The following is a 21,589-nucleotide window of genomic DNA, read 5'->3' on the forward strand; positions in this document are numbered from 1 at the left end:
TATTACCCATGAGGAAATTTAATGGGCATTGATGAGTAGTGTACAAATCAAGAATGGAAAATACACAAATCTGATGCTATTGCCTAGTGAATAAATACACCGATTTATCTTAACCTAGATATATAATATGTATATTTGTATAAGTCGTTATAACTTTCACACAAATCTTCATCACAATAGAGAAACAACTAATAATATTTGCACAACTTGCCTCAACTGGTCACTGTGAGGATCACATGAGATGAGTATTCAAAATACTTTGTGAAAACTAGAATGCCATATTCGAATATAAGCTCTTTGAATGAATATATGGGAAAAACCCCTGTTTATTAAGCACTTACTATGTGCAAAGGCCTGTGGTAAGTCCTCAGTGTATAAATTGAAAAGTAAGACAGCAATATTGTCAAGAAGCTGATATTTTAATGGGGGAGACAACATATATGGAAAGTTTTAGCTGCAATTCAGATGGAAAGGCTCTCTGATCCCTAGGGTACAACCCCAAAGCAGATGGCAAGGTTTTGTCTTTAATATTATTTCCACTGATAAAATTGTATCAATTTCTTAAAATGAAACAAAACAACAACTTTTACCTTTGATCTTAAAATTTATATTAAATATCAGTTCTATAGCCAAAGGGTGGTAATTGGGGTTAAGTGACTTGCCCAGGGTCACAAAACTAGGAAATATCTGAGGTCAAATTTTAACTCAGGTCCTCTTGATTCCAGGCTTGGCTTTGTATCCATTGAGCCACCTAGCTGCATCATATAGATTCTGATGCTGAACCATTTCACAGTTCCAAGTTCTTTGTTGGCAAAAACTTCCATTTGTACAGAATTTTAACCCAGGTCTTCAGAACCTTTACCCTAGCCATACTATCTTGCTGTCTCTTTTTCCTTTCCCAATGCCTTCTCTCACCTAGTACCTGATTCTGTGCCTCTCTAATGCATTTATCATGGAGTGCTATAATTATTTAGTATTTGTGACCTATCTGTTTACCTATGGAAAATACTTCATAAATTCTTTTGGTTGAATGAATGTCATGTTATATGTATCTTTGAAATAAGCACCAATGACTGTATTGTGACTTTATACATTTATTGATGTCTGCTCAAATAGAAACGTGATACAAATGATAGTAAAAACACACATGTAAGTGCTCTTCAACTAAACAAAGATAAAACATATACACATTGTTAGAACAATACTCATACAGTAGGAAACAAGAAAATTAACACCATTTGAACTTGTCCTATTTACAGTGCTTTCAAATTAGTTTATTTACGATTGTAGGGAATCACTTCCTGAGAAGTTGCTCTATTCACTCATCTTTGATCCACTCTGAGCATGAGTCACACATGGGTCATTTCCATTGTTGCTAGTTCACTCATAATTGGAGCATAGATTTTAGAACCTGTGCAGATCTTGTTTTCTTTGTTGGGTGTTTGGTGTTCTCCATGATTTCTAAAGTTGTCATTTCACAAATTCCCTGACAAAGCAAATGCCAACTCGAACACTAAAACATTTATTTTGTCCATAGGAACATATGCACATTTGAATGATTAACTAGAGGGCAGGGACTGTGATTTATTTTTATTTTTGTATTTCCAGCAACTAGAAACAGTAGACACATCATAAATGTTTGCTGAACTGAATAGCAGTTGTAAACTAAAGGAATCAAAAAGTCTTGGTTACAAGGGCTTTCAAATTGAGAAAAATTGGTGTATTTTCCTAAGGGGAAAATAGCTCTGATCTTCTCCTTGAACCAGAGACTGATTCTAGAGAACAGGGTCTGTTTTTGTATCCCTAGCTCCAAGTCTATTGTCCCGCACATAGTAGATAATAATAATGCTTGTTGATTGATTACTTCTTTGCTGCCAGGCCATCACTTCAGTGAGTTTAAATATAGACCTTGAGTTGGAAACTCTGTTAAAAATAATAATAAGGGGCAGCTGGGTAGCTCAGTGGAGTGAGAGTCAGGCCTAGAGACAGGAGGTCCTAGGTTCAAACCCGGCCTCAGCCACTTCTCAGCTGTGTGACCCTGGGCAAGTCACTTGACCCCCATTGCCCACCCTTACCACTCTTCCACCTATGAGACAATACACCGAAGTACAAGGGTTTAAAAAAAATAATAATAATATTTTCTAAAACTTCCAAAACGACAGATTAATATTTTTGTAAAAATGTCATTCCATTTTGAGCACATATTTTGGTGGCATACATGAACTGAGTTATAATGATCAACATGGGGTAAAGGCACCAACACATTTCCTTCAGTATCTTCCAGGCTGTAACCAAACTGAGCATTGAGCCAATTAAAGATTCTGCCTTCAGCTGGACCACCATAACCTTCTCTCCCTGAAATTCTTTATAAACTGATGAGAACTAGACTAATCAATAATCTGCTGTCTTCTGTTTTAGTTTCTTGGTTGTTGTTGTTGTTGTTGTTGTTGTTGTTGTTGTTGTTGTTTTTGGGCAAGACAGCACACACTTTGTGTCTTCCAACTGATCCCTAGAGCTCCCTCTTGTATTGAAAAAGTAGAAGAATCTTGAAGGGAAAGGATACAACCATTGTTTTCAGTGTTCCTAGTTGAGAGGTCAATCAGTATCATGCCAGTAAGCCAAAATATAATTAACCTATTTATTTATTTATTTTTTTAACAAACCCCTTTCCCTGTCTCTTAGAAACAACACTACATATTGATTCCAAGGCAGAAGGGTGGTAAGGGCTAGGCAATACTTGCCCAGGATCACACAGCTAGGAAATATATGAGGCCACATTTGAACCCAGGACCTCCTGTCTCTATGCCTGGCTCTGAATCCATTGAGATAGCTAGATGCCCCCACTTAACCCATTTAAATGGTCACTGACTGACTTAGTACTGTCAGAAAGCAGTCAACTAGTCATGCAGATTGAAAGAGGGAAAGGAGACATACTTGATAACAATTTTGGGGACCCATTAGTAGAATATTCTAGTGTATAGATGAGTGTCATAGAACTCATCATCTATGTTTGTTTGATAATTTAAAACTCCTTTGGTTTCTGAAAGCACAATAGTTATCATTTGATATAAATTAATGAGATAAAGCTTTTAGTATAAAAGTTACTGCATTAATTTAATAGACTATTAATTCACAAGTAATACCAATAAGCAATTGTTAATCAAGTGGAAAAAGCCCCAGACTTTGAAAATAGGCAAAAAAATCAAATCTGAAAAAAATGTAAATGCAAATTGCCAAAGTATTAGCAACCAGTTCCCCTTTATTCATACTCACAGAGTACTCAAAAAAATTCCTATCAATTTAAATTAAATTGGGTCTGCCAAGTATTTCAAAAGCTAATTCAATCCATGTGTAACTTTTCTATAAATATAATGAGATGATTAAGCTGGGAAGAGAGGCTCATTCATTTTATTCTCTTCAAAATAACTCTATTCTTAGGAGACTATTTTTGAAATCATTGTCGGTCTTTGACAAGAGTGGCAATGCAGGACAGATAGGAATTATATTTCTTCTTCCTCCTGCTTTGCTGTCAGTCTTGAGAGGGAGAACAACCCAATACAAGATCAAAGGACCCTTGTACCTGGGAGGACCTAAAGCGACAAGGGGCAAAAAGCTGGCCTCCCTTTTTATAAGGATGTGAAGACTCTTTAGGTGCGGTGACTATTTCACTGCCCTACACAATGCAGCTAGCATTGAATGCCTTAAGCACATTCCTTTCTATTCCAGATTTGGGCTCTATTGACTAAGGGCTAGTTAGTCAAAGAACATATGGTAATACTGTTAATTCCTTTTTGCATCTGTTCATTACAATCATCCTATTACACATAGGAGAGAGCTATAGGCTCTGTACTCATTTTTTCTGTTAGTGAGTGGGTTGGGGTGGCTTTTAAAGCCTATGACTAATATGCACTCTTTCACTCTCCAACTCTTCTTCAAATCAAGTATTTACAAATCCATAGCCCCTTGCTCCCTGTCAGAGTATAGGCCTATTGGATTTTAAGCTGAAAGGGAACATAGAAGCCATGCATTCCAACCTTCTTGTTTTACAGATGAGGAAACTGAGGCCCAGAGAGATGTAGAGAGTTGCTGGGGCATGGTTGCCTTTACCATCTTAGACAAGTCTAAATCATAGGCATCTTTTTGGCCTTTCACAGAAAGTAACAAGCAAGTGAAAAGGATGGATTTTCTTTCTTTCTTTCTTTTTTTTTTTTTTTTTTTTATCAAAAATGGAGAGAAGCAAATTGCTGTATGGTTGGTTAGTTTAGAAGATTCTACTACAGTAGAAGATATCAGTTCACAGATACTGGAAGTTGCTGATGCCATCTGGGTTTGAGGTCAGACAAGTTGGCTTTGACTTGGTCTTTCTGCTAACCTTTTCTTTGATGACAGGTAGAAGGTACGGTTCTCCTCACAGTAAGTCACTTTGTTGAGTGGCAGCTTATAGATTGAGCGATTTTTTGTTGTCACTAACAGGAAGATGAGCGTGGCCAAGCAGAAGGGCCAGGTACACGATGGCAACCCAAACTGGAAAAGAGAGAACAGGAAACAGAGGTAGCTTGAATCTTCCTGAAATGTGGAGGCAGGATCAAAATTTGAGAGCTGGAAGGTTCCTCAGAGACTGTTTAACTCCCTCATATTACCAACAAGTAAGCTGGAGTTAAATAACTTCAGGGAAATGAAATAACTTGCCCGAGATCACATGGATAATAAGGTAGGATTTGAACTCAGGTCCTTTGACTCCAGTATCAGAGCTTCAGCATATATTCCACTTGGTCCACTCCTCCCTCTATCTCTATTCCCTCCCCCATCATACTCAAGAAACACTAGTGGTGTCCTATATCTCTAGGATAAAATATAAACTGATCTGTTTAACATTTTAAACCCTTCGTGATCTACTTCCAGCTTAGCTTTCTAGACTTATTGAACATTGATTCCTTTCAAGAAATGTGCTTTCCAGCCAACCTGGCCTTTTTACTACACAATATTCTGCCTCCCATGCCTTTCTTGGGTTGGTAGGGAATTTTGGCACAGACTGACACACATATTTAGAATTTATTCTTTCTTTATCTTACCCCATCTTAAAATCCTGTGCTTTCATCAAAACTGACTTCAAGGACCAACTCCTATATGTTGCTGTTTAGTCATTTTCAGCCATTTCCAACTCTTTCTTGGCTAAGATACTGGAGTGATTTGCCATTTCCTTCTCCAGCTCATTTTATAGATGAGGAAACTGAGGCAAACAGGGTTAAGTGAATTGCCCAGGGTAGTGTCTGAGGTCAGATTTGGATTCAGGACTTCTACTCTATCCATTGTGTTACCTACCTCAAATCTCCAAAAAAAAAAAGTATTTATTCAACATAACTAGATGCCCTTCCTATCTTTCCAATCTTCTTATGCCTTAGTCACCTCTATAAATTCAGTCTCCAAGGATCTTGGCCTTCTTGGGGTTCCTCATATAAGATACTCCATTTCTTGACTCCATGTATCTTCAATGGCTATCTTTTCATACTTGGAGTTTTCTCTCTTTCCTAATCTTTGCTCCCTGAATTTCTTTGTTTCCCTCAAATCTTGACTAAAGTCCACCTTCTACAAGAAACCTGTTCTGTTTCTCCTTAATCTTAGTGCCTTTTTTCTTGGATTACTCTCAGTTTATCCCGTGAATGTGTGTATATATATCCATCCATATCTATATTTATATACACTCACAGGATAAATTGAGAGCATACTCATATTATACAAAATTGAATGCAGTGGTTTGCATTGTTTTTTCTCCCCCACTGGGTTGTGAATTCCTCTAGAGCAGAGATTTTTGTCTTTGTATTTCCAGGGTTTAGCACAGTGTATGGCACATAGTAGGCTCTTACATTTCTGTCCAGTAGAATGTGAATAAAGTCCTAGAGAGTGGGAACTTTTTTTTCTCTTTATGGTTCTCTAATGCCTGGTACACAGTAGATTCTTTGGTTTTGGGGACAATTCTAGTGCACAAAGCTCTATTGGCACCTTGGGGGGCTGCAAAGCAGTGAGGTCTAAGGAGGGAGTTTGCTATGGAAATGGTGGGATCAGGAAAGGATGGGCAGGAATGGAGCTGAAGGAGGAAGGGCAGGGAGGGCACTCCAGGCACAGGAAGCCATGTGGTCAAAGACATAGAATTGGTTTTGCTACAAGCACACTGCTTATTTAATGATTAAACCAGATTTGTGCTTACTAAATGTTTATTGATCAACTGACTGATAAAAACAAAAGCCCAGAGGAATGAGATGAGAACACTACTTTACGGGAGGTGGAGTGGGGTTTGGACTGCTGATTTTTTAATATTTTGTCCATGTTTCCTGAGTCCCAAATGCTACAGTCTTAGTGTATCCAAACTGGAATATATTGAGGTTAGCTCCCGAGAACTCACATTTTACTGATCTAACTAGGAAATGGATTTGTGGCATCTAACAGACAACCTGAAAAGCAACATACATTATCAGCTTTCTACCCCATGACTTGGTGTTTTCAAGGGATCTAATGATATAGTGGGCCAAAGTTTACTGTGATGTTGGACAAGACCAAACTTCCTTGGATGTGACACAGATCAGCCTCAAGAGGTCCCAATGGTGCTTAACAGTCATTCTAACCCACTGGAAAACCCAGATTAAAGGCATACTTACCACAGCCATCATGTTTGATAATGTTGCACTCAGGTAAGCAGTAAACAGAGCTACAAAGGAAATAAGAAAACAGTTCTTAGTTAACAGTTACTATTCAAGGGAAACATAGCTGCTTTCTGAAAACTCAAATTGCCATCATAATTCTCTTTCCTTCTTCAGGCTCCCATCTTTCTCATTATTATCACATATACCATTTTTTGTTTTGGTTGTAATTTTTTAATTTATATTTTAAAAATATATTTTATTTATGTATAATATTTTAAAATTTTAAAAATTAATTTATATTTTAAAATATTAACATTTTAATATAAATCAAATATCTGTCATTAAATCATTATTCATTTTATATAATTTATTCATTTGTTAATTATGCATTTATTAAATGATATGTAATATGTTCATTATATATGAAATTATTATTTTAAAAAATCTTAGAAATGATATTCAGTATCAGTTCCAAGGCAAAAGGGCAGCAAGGATTAGGCCATGGGGATAAAGTGACTGAGCCAGAGTCACACAAATAGAAAGTATGTGAGGTCACATTTGAAGCCAGGATATTCTTTCTCTAGGCTTAGCTTTCTACTCACTGAGCCACCTAGATGCCTCCATTTCAGTTTTTAATAGAATTCTATATCTAGAAGGGAATGCAGAAATCACCTGCTCTACTCCTCAAACCTTTTACAAATAATGAAATTTAGGCCTAAAGAACCGGAAGTAATCTTTTGTTCCCATTCCCTCCCTGTTTCCACTGCTAAATCCTACAATAGGCCATCATCGTTACTCACCTAGATAGTAACAATAACCCTTCCACAGATCTTTCCACTTCTTCCTTCTTTCCTCCTACAATCTTTCATACCAACACCAGATAAATTTTCTTATGTAGTAATCCATTTAGGTTACTCCTGGCTTCCCAAACGTCAATGGCTCCCTACTACTTCTGGTTTAGAGTTTAAGCTCATTTTCTTCTGCAGAAGGAACTGGGACTACTTAGCTTGCCCTTTAATTCCTTAACCCTAATCTTGATTTACCCCTTGCTGCAGTAGGCACCTTGGGACTATTCTCTGGAGGTAGTGCGCAGGGACTAAGAACCTTCCCCTCCTTCTACATTCATACCCTTTTTGTCTCAAATGGGGCAAGGTGAGTCACCTGGGATAAATAAACAAGGATGACTGTAATAATGAAAGTAAAATATCAAATGTAATTATTTTAATTAAAAAAAGATTGTGGTCGCTGTCTAGAAAATCGACTCTCAAGTCACCAGTCTGTTAGTAGCTTTTAACAATTAAGTTTTAATCAAAATGGAGACAAAGTAAAAAGAAGGAAATGTAGGAAGGAGACAGAAAATATTATCAAAAAAAAATGCCCTAAATTGAATCAGGAAGCCAAAATCTGAAGCCCGACAAGCCACTTAAACCCCCCAAAGCCCTCGAGTGCACAGCAGGCACCAGAGCTCCCCCTCAGACTCCTGTTCCATGGAAGCACCAACAGGGAAAAGGTACACACGTAAAATGGGATGCCTGGTAGGAGGAGACCTTGGGGAGGATTTTTATCTATACAGAGCTGCATGGAAGATGTCTTAAAAGTCCTGGGTGAGGCGGCAGCGAGGTGGCTGAGTGGAGAGAGAGCTAGGTCAAATTTGACCATAGACACTTCCTAGCTGTATGATCCTGGGCAGAATCAATCTTTAATTCTAAAATGGAAGGTAAAGGTTAAAAATAAAAAAAGTACAGGACTAGCCATGTCATATTCCTACTCAATCAACTCTGGGATTCTCTATTGGTTCTGGGATCCAATCATATTGTGTCTTTATCTCATTCTTTTTCATTTCTGTTTTAACCAGTTTTTAAAATTATATTTTTATTTTGAATATTTTCCCATAGTTACATGTTTCATGTTCTTTCCCTCTCCCCAAACCCTCTAACCCCCCTTAGCCACCACACAATTCCATTGTTAACCAGTTTTTTTAATAAAGTTAAAAAAATTTCAGTAAATATAAATCTATTTCTTTCCTTTCCACCTTGATCCACTCCCATTCTGAAAAGAAAAAAGAGGGGGCAACTGGGTGGCTCAGTGGATTGAGAGCCAGGCCTAGAGACAGGAGGTCTTAGGTTCAAATTTGGCCTCAGACTAGTTGTGTGACCCTGGGCAAGTCACTTAACCCCTGTATAAATGGAGATTTTGAACCTTGGACTTCATCCCCAGAAGTCCTTAGTTTTCCCAAAATTTCCTTTAATCTCTCCTGAGTTTCCACATTTGTGTGGTCACGTTATTGTTTTATAATTGGCTGTAACTCCTCCCTCTTTCTCTTTGGTTCCTGGGAGGTGGCTAGTTAGTCTCTTTTGTTAGTTTATTATTAATAAAATATTTATAAATGTAATATTTAGTATTTTGCATATTAATTTTAATCTCCACATCCCCATTGCCTAGCTGCTACTACTTTTCTGTTTTGGAACCAATATGCAATATTGATTCTAAGATGGAAGGTAAGAGTTTAAAAAGAAAAAAAGAAAAGAAAAGAAAAAAAAGAACAACTATTGTGACAAATAGGAATGGTCAAGGAAAACAAATCCCTGAATTATCCATGTCTAAAAAATATGTTCCAGAATTTTATCAAGTTTTGTAGTCTATAATTATTAGTTCCTTACTACACATCTATAATTTATAAAGTATATATTTATATACTCATATATCTGAGGTATCTGCTCAAAAATATTTACTCATTGGAGTAAGAAAGTTTAGAGACTATGAATTCAGTCTAATCCTCTAATATTATAGGTAAGAAAACTGAGAGCCTGAGAAGTTAAATAATTTGATTTCACATAGGTAGCAGGTAATAGTTTTGGGATTTGAATCCATTTCTTATGCCAGTAAATCTTCACTACGGCTGCATCACCAAAAGAAAAATAAACAAATCAACCTGCAACACAGTGCTGTTTGCCAAATTTGTCAAAGCCCCATGTGGGAGATTTAGACTTGTTTTGTTGGGCCTCAGAGGGCAGATCTAGGAACATGGGTGATAATTAGAAGCAGATTTATGCTTGATGGAAAAAAAGGAAAAAAAAACATGTGGCCCAAAGTAAGAAAGAAGCTGTCTGAGGAGATATTGGTTTTCCTCATCAGCAAAAGTCACCCAGAAAAGGACGGATGCCGCATGTTAGAAATGTTCTAGAAAGGGCTCCTGCTTAGGCACAGGTCAGACTTGTTGACTTCTGAGCTCTCTTATAACTTGGAGATTCTGGGTGGGTCTGATCTTGAAAATGGGTATAATACTAATTTATCTCATGGAAGCATGGGAAGGATCAAATAGCATAAAATATATAATGTAACACTGGACTCAAATCCTAAAGTCTGCTACTTGATAACTATGGGAAAAGAAATGATTTTTAAGTAATCAGATCATTTAACCTTTATGAGCCTCAACTTTCATATCTGTAAAACTGGAGGGTTAAGTGGGGTCTCTGAGCACTATCATGATTAGAAGAGTAACAAGAAAGTGTCCTTGAAGACCTAAGTTCATTGATTGGCAGCAGTAGCAGTAGCCTATTAAAAACAAAAACAAAAACCAAAAGCCAGAGGAGAGGGAGACAACATGAATCATGCAACCTTGGAAAACTTATGGATAAAATTTGCTACTGGAATAAAATTTAAAAACAAAACAAAATTAAAAAAAATCCCATCGCCTCCCTCCCCAAAACCCTTATCTTAGAGTCAATACTGTTTATTAAGTCCAAAACAGAAGAGCCTTAAGGGTTAGGTAATGGGAGTTAAATGACTTGTCCAGGGTCCCACAGCTAGTATATGTTTGAGGTTGGATTTGAACTCAGGGATATGAGTCTTCCAGAATAAGGCCCAGCATCCTATGAGCTTGTACCACCTTGCTGCCCTCAGCCCTCTACTAATGAGCAGCTATTCTTCAACTCGAATCAGAAACCGTTATTTTCTGAGAGAATCTCATTTGGCTGTTATCCATATTCTCCAGACATGACTCACAGGACCCTACCCTGAATTGTGCTCTTGAAATTTTGAAACTTCTAGATGTTGGACTTGTATTCTCTTATTTAGGAAATGAGCAAAAAAACAAAACAAAACAAAACAAAACAAAACAAAACAGAATGGGACTATTATAGTCCTGGCCCAAGAAGTCACTTTTACTAATGAACAAAAATTCAATTTCTGTCTCATTCTTCGAGTCTTCCCAAACAGCTCATGTTTATATAACTTTACAAAGCACTTTCCTCAAATCTTAGGAGTTTTCAGACAGCAGCATCTCCTATAAATGCATAGACTTGCTTCCAACCTCATTAAGGTGAAAACTCATTGTGAAGACAGAGCCCACCTTCCTTATCACTACCAGCAACAAATATTGAACGACTACCACTAACAGAGGGACACAGAAGCCCAGAGAGTGGCAGCCATCCTCACACCATTATTTCCACTTTCAGCCCAGTCCTCACAGCCATCATCCGGGGAAGCAATTCTGGTGGAGAAGGAACCACCCATCCTCACCCACTGCCAAGCAAGTGCCATTCACAGGGCGGCAAGCCTGGAGCACCCAGGCATCCTGGAGATCCAGGAATGTGACAAATAAATCAAACTACCACCACCTTGACCACCTTATCCCTTCTTGTCCCCTGATGGGGAAAGTCCAGGACCTAGAAATCAAGGACCCTGGTTTCGGTGACATTAAATAATTACATTTTCATAAAGAAGCATTAACATCTGCTTGGTTGGGGGAGCTCGGTGGCTCAGTGAATAGAGAGTCAGACCTAGAAATGAGAGGTCTTGAGTTCAAATCTGACCTCAGTCTCTTCCTAGCCCCTAAGTAAGCCACTTGAATCCAGTTGCCTAGCTCTTATTTCTTCTCCCTTAGACCAGGTACTTAGTACTGATTCTAAGAGGAAGGTAAGGATTTTAAAACAAATAAACCAACCTCTTTTTTTTTTTTCTTGCTGTTGCACCTCTAAGGACAATCTTACAGATGAAACCTTCAGCCAAGCTATCTCCCTCTCCATCTTACTTTTCTATTTGTAGCCCTTAGTATGAAATAAAAAGGACCTCATAAATATATCATTATTTCATTCATCCATTCAAGGTAGGACAAGCATCATTCTCCACATTTTGCAGATGAGGAAACTGAGGTGAGGTGCCTTTTTTGAATCCACACGGCTAGTATACAGCTTGAACCCTAGGCTTCTGACTCTAATGCTTTCTCCCAGGACACGAAACTGTCCAAATACTTCAACCCACGTCGATTCTCCATTTTCTGGGCTCCTCTAGCAGTGTTTCCCAAACCAGTTTAGGCTTTTAAGAAGCACTTTAGGGCTGAAATGACTTGCATGGCATCACACAGATAGTAAGTGAAGTCATGTCATGTCATGGGATCATAGGATTTTCCACTTAGAGCTAGAAGGGACCTCAGAGGTTATTGAGTTTAACAACCTAATTTTATAGATGAGGAAACTGATGCCTCAAGAGATTTAAATGGATAGAGTGCCTGGCCTGGAGTCAAGAGGACCTGGGTTCAAATATGGTCTCAGGCACTTCCGAGCTGTGTGACCCTGAGTAAGTCACTTGGTCAAGATTGCTTAGCCTTTGCCACTTTTTGGTCTTAAAATCGATTCTGGGGGCAGCTAGGTGGATTGAGAGCCAGGCCTAGAGATGAGAAGTCCTGGGTTCAAGGTAGGTGGATGGAAGGTAAGGGTTTGAAAAAAATTGATTCCAAGACAGAAGGTAAGGGTTAAAAAAGAGAGATTATGTGACTTGCCCAGGGTTACCCAGCTAGCATGTTTGTCAGAGGCAAGATCCAAATCCAGAATAGAGACTCTCTTCAATTCCAGAATTCTTTGCATTTACAGTGGTTTGATGGCTACATATTAAAGATTTATCCACATTGTAAACATCTTCTCCATACTTTCTTATGTCTAGACAATCATTGAAACAATAAATCATGCTGTGCTTTTGTAGCATTTGCTGATTTCCTAAGTGTAAATGTTTACACCGAAAACTTAACATTTTGGCTCTCAAGCTTGCAAATACTCTAGCATCATATATGCGTCACACTATAGGAGGCTAGAGAGGGGATGGGGGAGGTAGGGATTAGATAGGAGGACATGAAGTATCCCCTGGATAAAGGAGTACTGGGGACATTTTGGAGCAAACAATAAATTGATCTTGTTTTAAAGATCATAATAGATAATAGTGTTTTTTTAAAAATATAAACGCAATTTCCTATCTATTATTTTAAAATGGAAAGTATAGCTGGTTTAGAAACTTTTTTATTGAAACTGTTTATAGCACTAAGACCATCAAGGCTTTCCAGAAACCGTTTAGAACATACTTTTCTTATAGTCTGTGTCACACATGTTGGCACTTAATCCTAACCAGACATACTTTCTAGTGTTGTTCTTTGATTATTTTTAGGTATCTTTGTCATTTTTCCCTCCAGCAAGACTTTGTTTCCTGAGGACAGGGTTGAATACAAAGTACTTGCTCACTAATATGTTATTTGTTGTTGTTGTTAAGATTGACACTAATGGGTAGCTTGATGACTCAGTAGATTGAGAGCCAGATGGTCCTGGGTTCAAATCTGACCTCAGACATTTCCTAGCTGTGTGATCCTGGTCATGTCACTTACTCCACTTGCCTAACCCTTACTGCTCTTCTGTTTTGGAACTGATATTTGGTATTGATTCTAATACAGAAGGTAAGAGTTAAAACAAAATCAACCCTGGAGGCAAGCTGAGGACCCCTTTAAATCCACAGTCAAACTATATGGAACCAAAATCCTGATGGTTCTCCTGGAAGCTCCCAAATGGCTCAAGGAGCTCCATTTCCAAGCCAGGGGACATTTATTTAGAGCCATCCAAGACTTCGGCTATTTATGGATATTGCCCCTTCAATGGTCAAAGGTCACTCTCATTCAGAAATCATCACTGTGATAACCCAGCCCATAAAAGATGCCAAGTATTTTCATAATTTGTAATGATAACGTGATAAAAATTAATAATTTAATTATGTCAGATTGTATTTGAAAGTTGACAAGGAGCAGACAACAGTTGGGGGCTTTCATAGAAGTTGTTGTCCCAAGTGCCCTTAGCAGATAAAGGCAAGGAATAATTCTGCCTTGTCTTGGTTATTTATTTACTTGCTTGACGTGAAATGGCAAGTCATTTTGATAGTGTGAAATGAGCACACAATATTTTATTTGCCAAGAATGAGATTTACCTTAAATCCTTGTGTAAACAACCTTTGTTATACCTCTCTCTTCACCCCACTTGAAACCTGACAACACCTTAACTGGATAAAGCACTCTTTCTTCTTGACCTTTGAAGGTTTGCTCAGGGTTTCCTAACACCTAGGCTAGCATATTCTGTCCCCTGGAAAAAATGTCCCTCTTCTCCTTCTGGACTTTCACATCCACCTCCCCCCAGAGCTCTTCCCCAACAATGCAAAATTGCAAACCTTCCCTCCTGATCCCCAAAGTTCTGTTTATTCCATGCTTCTGTGTGACATGAGACATCTAGAAGAGAAAGTCAGGGGGTGCAGTGGATAGTGTTGACTCAGGAATCAGGAAGACTCATCTTTATGAATTTCAATCTGGCCTCAAACACTAGCTGTATGGTCCTTGTTGTCACTAAAAGTTTGCCTCAGTTTCCTCATCTGTAAAATGAACTGGAGGAAGAAATGGCAAACCAACCAAATATCTTTGCTAAGAAAACTCCAAATTGGGTTACAAAGAATCAGATATGACTTAATGCCCCAACAATAACAACATGCCTCTTCTTGCCAAACCTGATGCTAAATCAGGAGTTCTGAATCTGGGGCTCAGAAAGCTTTTTTTTTTTAACCCTTACCTTCTGTCTTAGAATCAATACTGTGTAAGGTAAGAGAGCAGTAAGGGTTAGGCAATAGGAGTTAAGTGACTTGCCCTGGGTCACACAGCTAGGAAGTGTCTCAGGTCAAATTTGAACCCAGAACCTCCTGTCTCTAGGCCTGGCTCTCAATCCACTGAGCCACCCAGCTGCCCCTTGCTTTTTTGTTTAAATGATAATTATTCCAATATAACTGGTTTCCTTTGTAATCCTGCATATCTTATTTTACGCATAAAAATATGATGCTGAGTTATTCATAGACTTAGTCAGACTGTCAGTGATCCCATGAAACTAAAAAAAATTAAGAACCTTGGTCCTAAATCTGACGCTTCTAGGTCCGTACTGTTTTGTTTTGTTTTTCTTTTGTTTGCTTTTTTTTTTTTTGGTCATACAACCTTAGTTATTAACCCAGCCTTGAAGATTCATTGGATACATACCACAGGTAAGTGATAGGAGATGAGTTTGCCAAGTGAGAGCCATGAACATCCCTCCTATTGCAATGCACGCCAGAGAGCTGTTGAAACCCCATAATCCAAAGTAGATCTTTTCGAATGGAGCTGAAAGGGTCAGCCCTATCACATAAGAGAAGCAGCATTAGTGAGTATTTCAATAAGGCTCCTAATATACTGAAAGGAGCTGGAGCAGTAGAAGCTTAATGGTGGCCCCACACATCATCCATTTTATTCAAGGGATCCATCCCTCCCAAGGCCACTAGAAGTACCTGCTATTATCCCCAGCGTTGATCCAATTGCTGCATGCAAACACATGAGTGGGGATGAGATGAGAATGGCAACCAGGAAAAGACCACCAGTCCAAGGATTATCGCAGCCATAGATCTGACCAATTCCTACTGGGATGGCTTTGAGTAACTGTAAAGTCAGTCCCCCCCCCCAAAAAAAAAGTAGGGTTACTTTAAACAGTCTCAAGTGAACATTGCTAAGATCTATAGATACGTATTCAAATCTCACAGGACAGGTGAGAGCAGAAAGAAGCAGTCAAGACTAGATTCTACTTTGATACTTTGGAACTTATGTCATTTGATCAATACGGACACTCTCTCCAATGACCCCAATCACTACCCTTGTACAAGATAATTTCATGAGTTGCTATGCTTGGGAAAATGAACAACCACTAATGCTAATTTTAATAATAGTTCTTATTACAGACCAAACTATTGCCCCAAATTATCTAGATATAACGTTGATTCACAAAAACCCCAAAATAATATTTTTAATGGGGGTTGAGATCCCAAATGATTCTAGTCTCTGAGCTCCATGGAATGAAAAGCTTTCAAATCCTAGAGACTTAGCAAAGGACACTGTAATCTCATAGGAAGAGAATGAAGTGCATAACATCCCCGATATCCTTTGTGTTATTGGAGATGTACTGAGAATGCCTACAGGGAGTCTACCAAGAATAAACTTCCAAGCCTAATATTTTTTTTAGCTTTAAAAAAGCTGTACCAACTAAACATGACTATGTAAAGAAATAACAACAGAATAGCTACTTGTCCCGAGATCATTCCTCTCTTAACCGTAATTAAAAGAAGGGAAGATAACAATAATTATAGTAGATGCTGCTAAGGACTGGAACTTAGACTAAAGCTTCCATAAAATGGAAACAATTAATAGTGAGTTGATTTGCTAGGACCATGCTTACGATTCTGTTGTTAACTAGAAATATTTGTCTAAAGTTTTTCGGACAGTCAACAGTGCACAGAACAACCGGGCCAAAAGTCAGGAAAATCTGAGTTCAAATCAGGTCTTGGACACTTATTAACTATGTGACTCTGGGCAAGTTACTTAACCCCTCTTTGCCTCAGTTCTTTATCTGCAAAATGGGGGCACACTAGAAAAGGAAATGGCAAACGACTCCTTTGCCATGAAAACCCTATGGGCTTGTCCATGGGGCCATGTAGAGTTGGACATGGACAATAAGTCTTTCTTTATGTCAGTTATCATTGTCAACCAGCATATAATATTTAAAAAGATTCATTATGTGTATATTTCCTGTTTACATTTCCAACACAGGTCCAGACTCAATGTTTTTCATAAAACAGTATTCCCAAGAAGGCGTAGGGTCTAACTTAAGATAATAAAAGTTTATCCTTTGCAATAAACTACCAATGGAGAACAAGGGATTAGTTTTTTTGTGACTATGTTCCCTGTTCTTCTAGGTTGTTAAGTGGTTTATAAACACATCCTGGACTTCATTAAATCTTTGTGTACTTTTCAACCATAATACTCAGATTGTGGGTCTGACATTTTATGACATTTAAAAGTCAATTCATCTTAGCTGGGAGCAATCTCATTGCATAATTGTATACAATAGTCACATTTCAGATTCCATAATGGGGGGGGGATGGCTATAGTCAATCAGGAGGTGAACTAAGTGTGTCCTATGGCAAAAAGGCCCAAGTCCAACTGTGAGAAGGAAATTCAAATTGTCTTCAAATGTCATTCTTTGAAAATTAGCATTGCATAGTGGATAAAGACATGGGTTTGAATCTCAACTAAGATAGTAGTTATTTGCCCCGTACAGGGATAGGTTGCTTAACATGTTTCAGCCTCAGTATTCTTCTCTGAAAAATAGGGATGATAATAATATCTCTAGAACCTTCCTGACAGGGTTATCGTGAGAGTAAAATTGAGATAATGTATACAGAGTATTTTACCAACCTTAAACATTGTTTAGGGTGTTCTAAAAGCCTTAGTGAAGTTTTAAGTTTTAGTAACTTATTTGAATAGGTCAGGATTGATTTGTTCTAGAGACACATTACCTTTTAAAACATTTTCATTCTTCTTTCTAGCTTCATATTAATTTTGACTTTTGGTCTAACCAGGAGCTCTAATAAGGCAGACTAAATACAAATAACTGATTCAGAAGTGACTCTAACGTTATTGAGTCATTTCCTGTCACTTAAAATGCCAACAATATAATTTCTTGCTGATTTTTTTCAGTTCCCTCCTTCATTGTCCCAAAGTTCTCTTGTAAAAGAAAGTGTAATATATAGGCATAAAGTTTATTTCTTTAAAATCCTTGCCTTCTGTTTTAGAATCAATTCTAAGTATGAATTTCAAGGCAGAAGAGTGTTAAAGGTTAGGCAAGAGAGATTAAATAACCTGTCTAAGGTCACATAGCTAGAAGTATCTGAGGCCAAATTTGAACTCAGGATCTTGTGTCTTTTGGCCTGACTATCTATCCCTGGAGGCACCTAGCTGCCATTGGCAGGAGGTTTCTGAGGTCTGTAGGTCTTTAATCTCATTCCTTTGCCCTGATTCATGTTTAAAAAAGCAGTTTTCATCATCATTTCTTCCTACCTTTGCAGTGAAATCACCAAGTATCAGAGTATATATACTGATTAATTTGGAGGTCCTTTTCAGGTTCTTCATAAAATCTACTGTGACCATTATTGTTTCATAAGCTACAATTAGGCTAATTTTTTTTTACAAATTTACTTTGATTTGTAAAATTACAAATTTTTGTCATTTTCCTCTTCCTTTCTTCACCCAAAGTACATGATGAACAATTGCTCAATGAAATTGTTTCTTGTTACCTTTTGACACACAATAAAGCTGACTCTTCTAATTCCTTTACTCTTTAAGGTGAGACTATAAGCCATTCTTCCACTTAATGATATATTAAAATCCTACTGTTCAAGTTAGATAGGGCCTAAGAGGTCATCTAGTCCAACCTCTTCAATTGAGAGAGGAGAAGACCGAAGCCCAGAGAAGTTGTGACTTGCCAAGGTCATTTAGGTTTTAGATAGGTAAGATCTGGACTTCCAGTTTAAGTACTTTAATTCCAAATCTGTCACTTTCTAGTGTCCTTCTTTCTTCCTTTTTCTTCTTCCTCCTCCTCTTTTAGTGAGACTTATCAAAACTGATAGGATTCAGTTCTTTTCAGTAGGAAGGCTACTCATTGGGTATTGGAGAATGATCCCACGATAAAGAGTATAAAATGTGCTGATGATCTAAAAGGATGTGATTCTCGGCATCTTTTGTTCCCCTTAGAGTCATTCTGCCTCTCTAACCACAGAAGTGGAAGGGGCTGTCCGGGACTGAGGGCTCTTTGGTACTTTTCTTTTAAAGATTGCCAGCATCAGAGAATTCATTACTTCATGAGCAGCCTCCTGGTGAAGAGACATTACATACTTAACAGACCCAGTCTGTTGCTAAGACTATATTTGAAGCCTTCCTGGCAGGATATAATAATAGCTAGCAGCAATGCAATGATCCATGACAACTATCAGGGACTTATGAGAAAGAACACTATTCATATCCAGAAAAAGAACTGTGGGAGCGAAAGAAAAACAAATGCTTGATCACATGGATCGATGGGAATATGACTGGGGATGTAGATTTTAAATGATCACCTTAATGCAAATATTAATAATAGGGAAAAAGGTCTTGATCAATGACACATGTAAAACCTGGTGGAATTGCTCATCAACTCTGGGAGGAGGGAGGGAAGAAGGGAGGGAAAGAACAATCATCATGTAACCATGGCAAAATGTTCTCAATTAATTAAATAACAATGAAAAAATGAAAAAATAATAATAGCTAGCAATTATATTTGTGTTAAGGTTTACAAGGTGCTTTATGTGAATTAACTCACTTGATCCTCATAACTCTGTGAGCCAGATATAATTATTATCTCCATTTTTACAGATGAAGAAACTGAGGCTGAGTGACTTGTCCAGGGCCACTCAGCTAAATAAGGGTCCGAGGCAAGATTTGACCTCAGATCCTGCTGAGATCAAATCCAGCACTCTTATTCACTTTGCCACTTAGCTTCACCTGGTGTAGACATGTTCCTCTGACTGGGTCTTTGTGAACCTAGGATCACCACTCTTGGTGTAGGAATTTGTAGAGGATTATTGTCATTTTCCTCCCCTTTAAACTATATATTTTGGTTCTAGTTGCAACTCTGCCACTAACCATCTGTGTGACCTTGGGTGAATCATGTCCCTTCTCTGTGCTTCTTCTGGCTAGAAAAAAAACCCAACAATAACCCAAACAAAAGGGACTGGAAATGGATGATTTACTAGGTTGCCTTCCTACTCTAAGAACACTTTTTCTCATCCACACAACTTTGTAGGTATAGGGATAGAGATTGAACCTATAATTTCATTGATATAGGGAACATTTATGTAAGGAAACTTCCTTTATTTGATGCAAGAGAATTAGAATATTGCTAGGTGGTCAAGTGGATAGAGCACTGGGTCTGGAGTCAAGATGATCTGAGTTCAAGTCTAGCTTCAGACATTTACTAGATGTGTGACCACTGGCAAGTCACTTAACCCCAAGTTGCCTCAGTTTTCTCATCTATATCTTTGCCAAGAAAACCCCAGATGGGGGTCACAAAGAGTCAGAGACAACTGAAAAACAACATTGCTTCAAAATGCCTTTTATTGACTTTTCTGGGAACACATCTGATAGGCTACTTGGAAACAGAGATGACTCCATTTTTGTCTTTGTATTCCCAGAACCTAACATAGTACCTGGCTCAGAGTAGGTGGTTAATAAATGTCTATTGGCTTGAACTGAATATTAAAATTCCAAAAGAATGAGATGAATATTGTTTCTTCTTTCTTTTTTATCCCTAGAGTCTAGCACAGAATTTTGCACATAGTAAGCACTGAATAAATGCCTGTTGGAATAAATACTCTGTGGTTCTGTAACTATAACCCAATTTATTGGAGTCCCACCTATTTCCTTACTTCAGGGATCTCTGATTTTATCTATGTGAGTATTCTTTCCTTCAATACTGATTGCGGGGGGCAGCTGGGTGGCTCAGTGGATTGAGAGCCCCCAGAGATGGGAGGTCCTGGGTTCAAATATGGCCTCAGACACTTCCTAGCTGTGTGACCCTGGGCAAGTCACTTGACCCCCATTGCCTACCCTTACCACTCTTCTGCCTTAAAACCAATACCCAGTATTGATTCTAAGACAGAAGGTGTGAGATTAAAAATTAATATTCAATATTCTAAGTATTATATTTAATAAGATTTATTAATAATAACTAACATAAAAAGCTAGAGTAAAAAGCCAGCTTTCCTAGCTTGTGCACATGGAAAAAGGGAGCTGGAGGTGGTGTTACAGCAAACTTATAAACATTACATGAAGATGTGGGGGAAGGGAAAAAGATTCTGGGAGATGAAAAAGAATTCTGGGAGTTGGAGTCTAAGGGTTCAAGATTTTCTAACTATATAAAGGTAAGAGTTAAACAAATACTGATTGCAACTTCTCTAGAACTTAAAAAAACCAACAAAACACCTTACTTTCTGTCTTAGAATCAATACTCTGTATTGGTTCCAAAGCAGAAGAGCAGTAAGGGCTAGCAATGGGGTTGAATGACTTGCCTAGGAAGTATCTGAAGTCAGATTTGAACCCAGAACCTCCTGTCTCTTAGGCCTGGCTCTCAATCCCCTGAGCCACCCAGCTGCCCCCTCTCTATAACTTTTGGGACAATCTTTGAGCGTTCTTATAGATGAGAAATTTATCACTCTGAGATCAATGTGGTAACAAGTCTCTATGAGCTTAGCCTAGTGATAGGACCAGCGATTTAGAGCCAGATGGGACCTAAGAAATAACTCAGTTCAACTCCTTCATTTTACAAATGAGGAAACTGAGTTCCAGAGAAGCTTTGACCAACAATTATTGACTTCGATGGCTTGCCCCAAATCACGTGAGTACTAAGGGATAGGGATGGACATCTGACTAAATCCTCTGCTCTTTTCCAAATCTGGCCATATGACTCCTCGAACTCTACCAACTCCAACAGCTTCCTATTGCCACTAGAATCAAATATACACTCTTCCGTTTAGATTCTTAAGACCTAGACAACTTGACCACAGCCTCATTGGACATTACTCCCTTTCCCACACTCTTCAATTCAGCAAAACTGTCTTTCTCTCTATTGATTCCTTAGACATCAACATCTCTGGTCTCTGTCTCTGGCTATCTGCTCTCCCTGGAACACGTTTGCTCCTTCGCTCTGGTACAGTGCCTTGTTCCCTCCAGGTTGCCACTTGGGTACCATCTTCTTTTTTTTTTTTTTTTT

At 38.2% G+C, this 21,589-nt stretch overlaps 1 protein-coding gene across 1 annotated transcript in view; it reads right to left on the bottom strand.

Annotated features, from left to right (window-relative positions):
• Positions 1 to 3,183: 3,183 nt before the first annotated feature.
• Positions 3,184 to 21,589, bottom strand: part of LOC123252287 (urea transporter 1-like) — a 43,274-nt gene continuing 24,868 nt past the window's right edge. Inside the window, exons 4-8 of the mRNA XM_044681664.1 lie at positions 18,642 to 18,656; positions 15,246 to 15,487; positions 14,962 to 15,096; positions 6,654 to 6,703; positions 3,184 to 4,524 (exon numbers count right to left, since the gene is read on the bottom strand). Of these exons, the coding sequence (XP_044537599.1) occupies positions 4,336 to 4,524; positions 6,654 to 6,703; positions 14,962 to 15,096; positions 15,246 to 15,487; positions 18,642 to 18,656 (631 nt within the window). The 3' untranslated portion in view covers positions 3,184 to 4,335. The remainder of the gene's footprint in view (positions 4,525 to 6,653; positions 6,704 to 14,961; positions 15,097 to 15,245; positions 15,488 to 18,641; positions 18,657 to 21,589) is intronic.

Source organism: Gracilinanus agilis, chromosome 1 (assembly GCF_016433145.1).
Source record: "Gracilinanus agilis isolate LMUSP501 chromosome 1, AgileGrace, whole genome shotgun sequence".
Lineage (NCBI taxonomy): Eukaryota > Metazoa > Chordata > Mammalia > Didelphimorphia > Didelphidae > Gracilinanus > Gracilinanus agilis.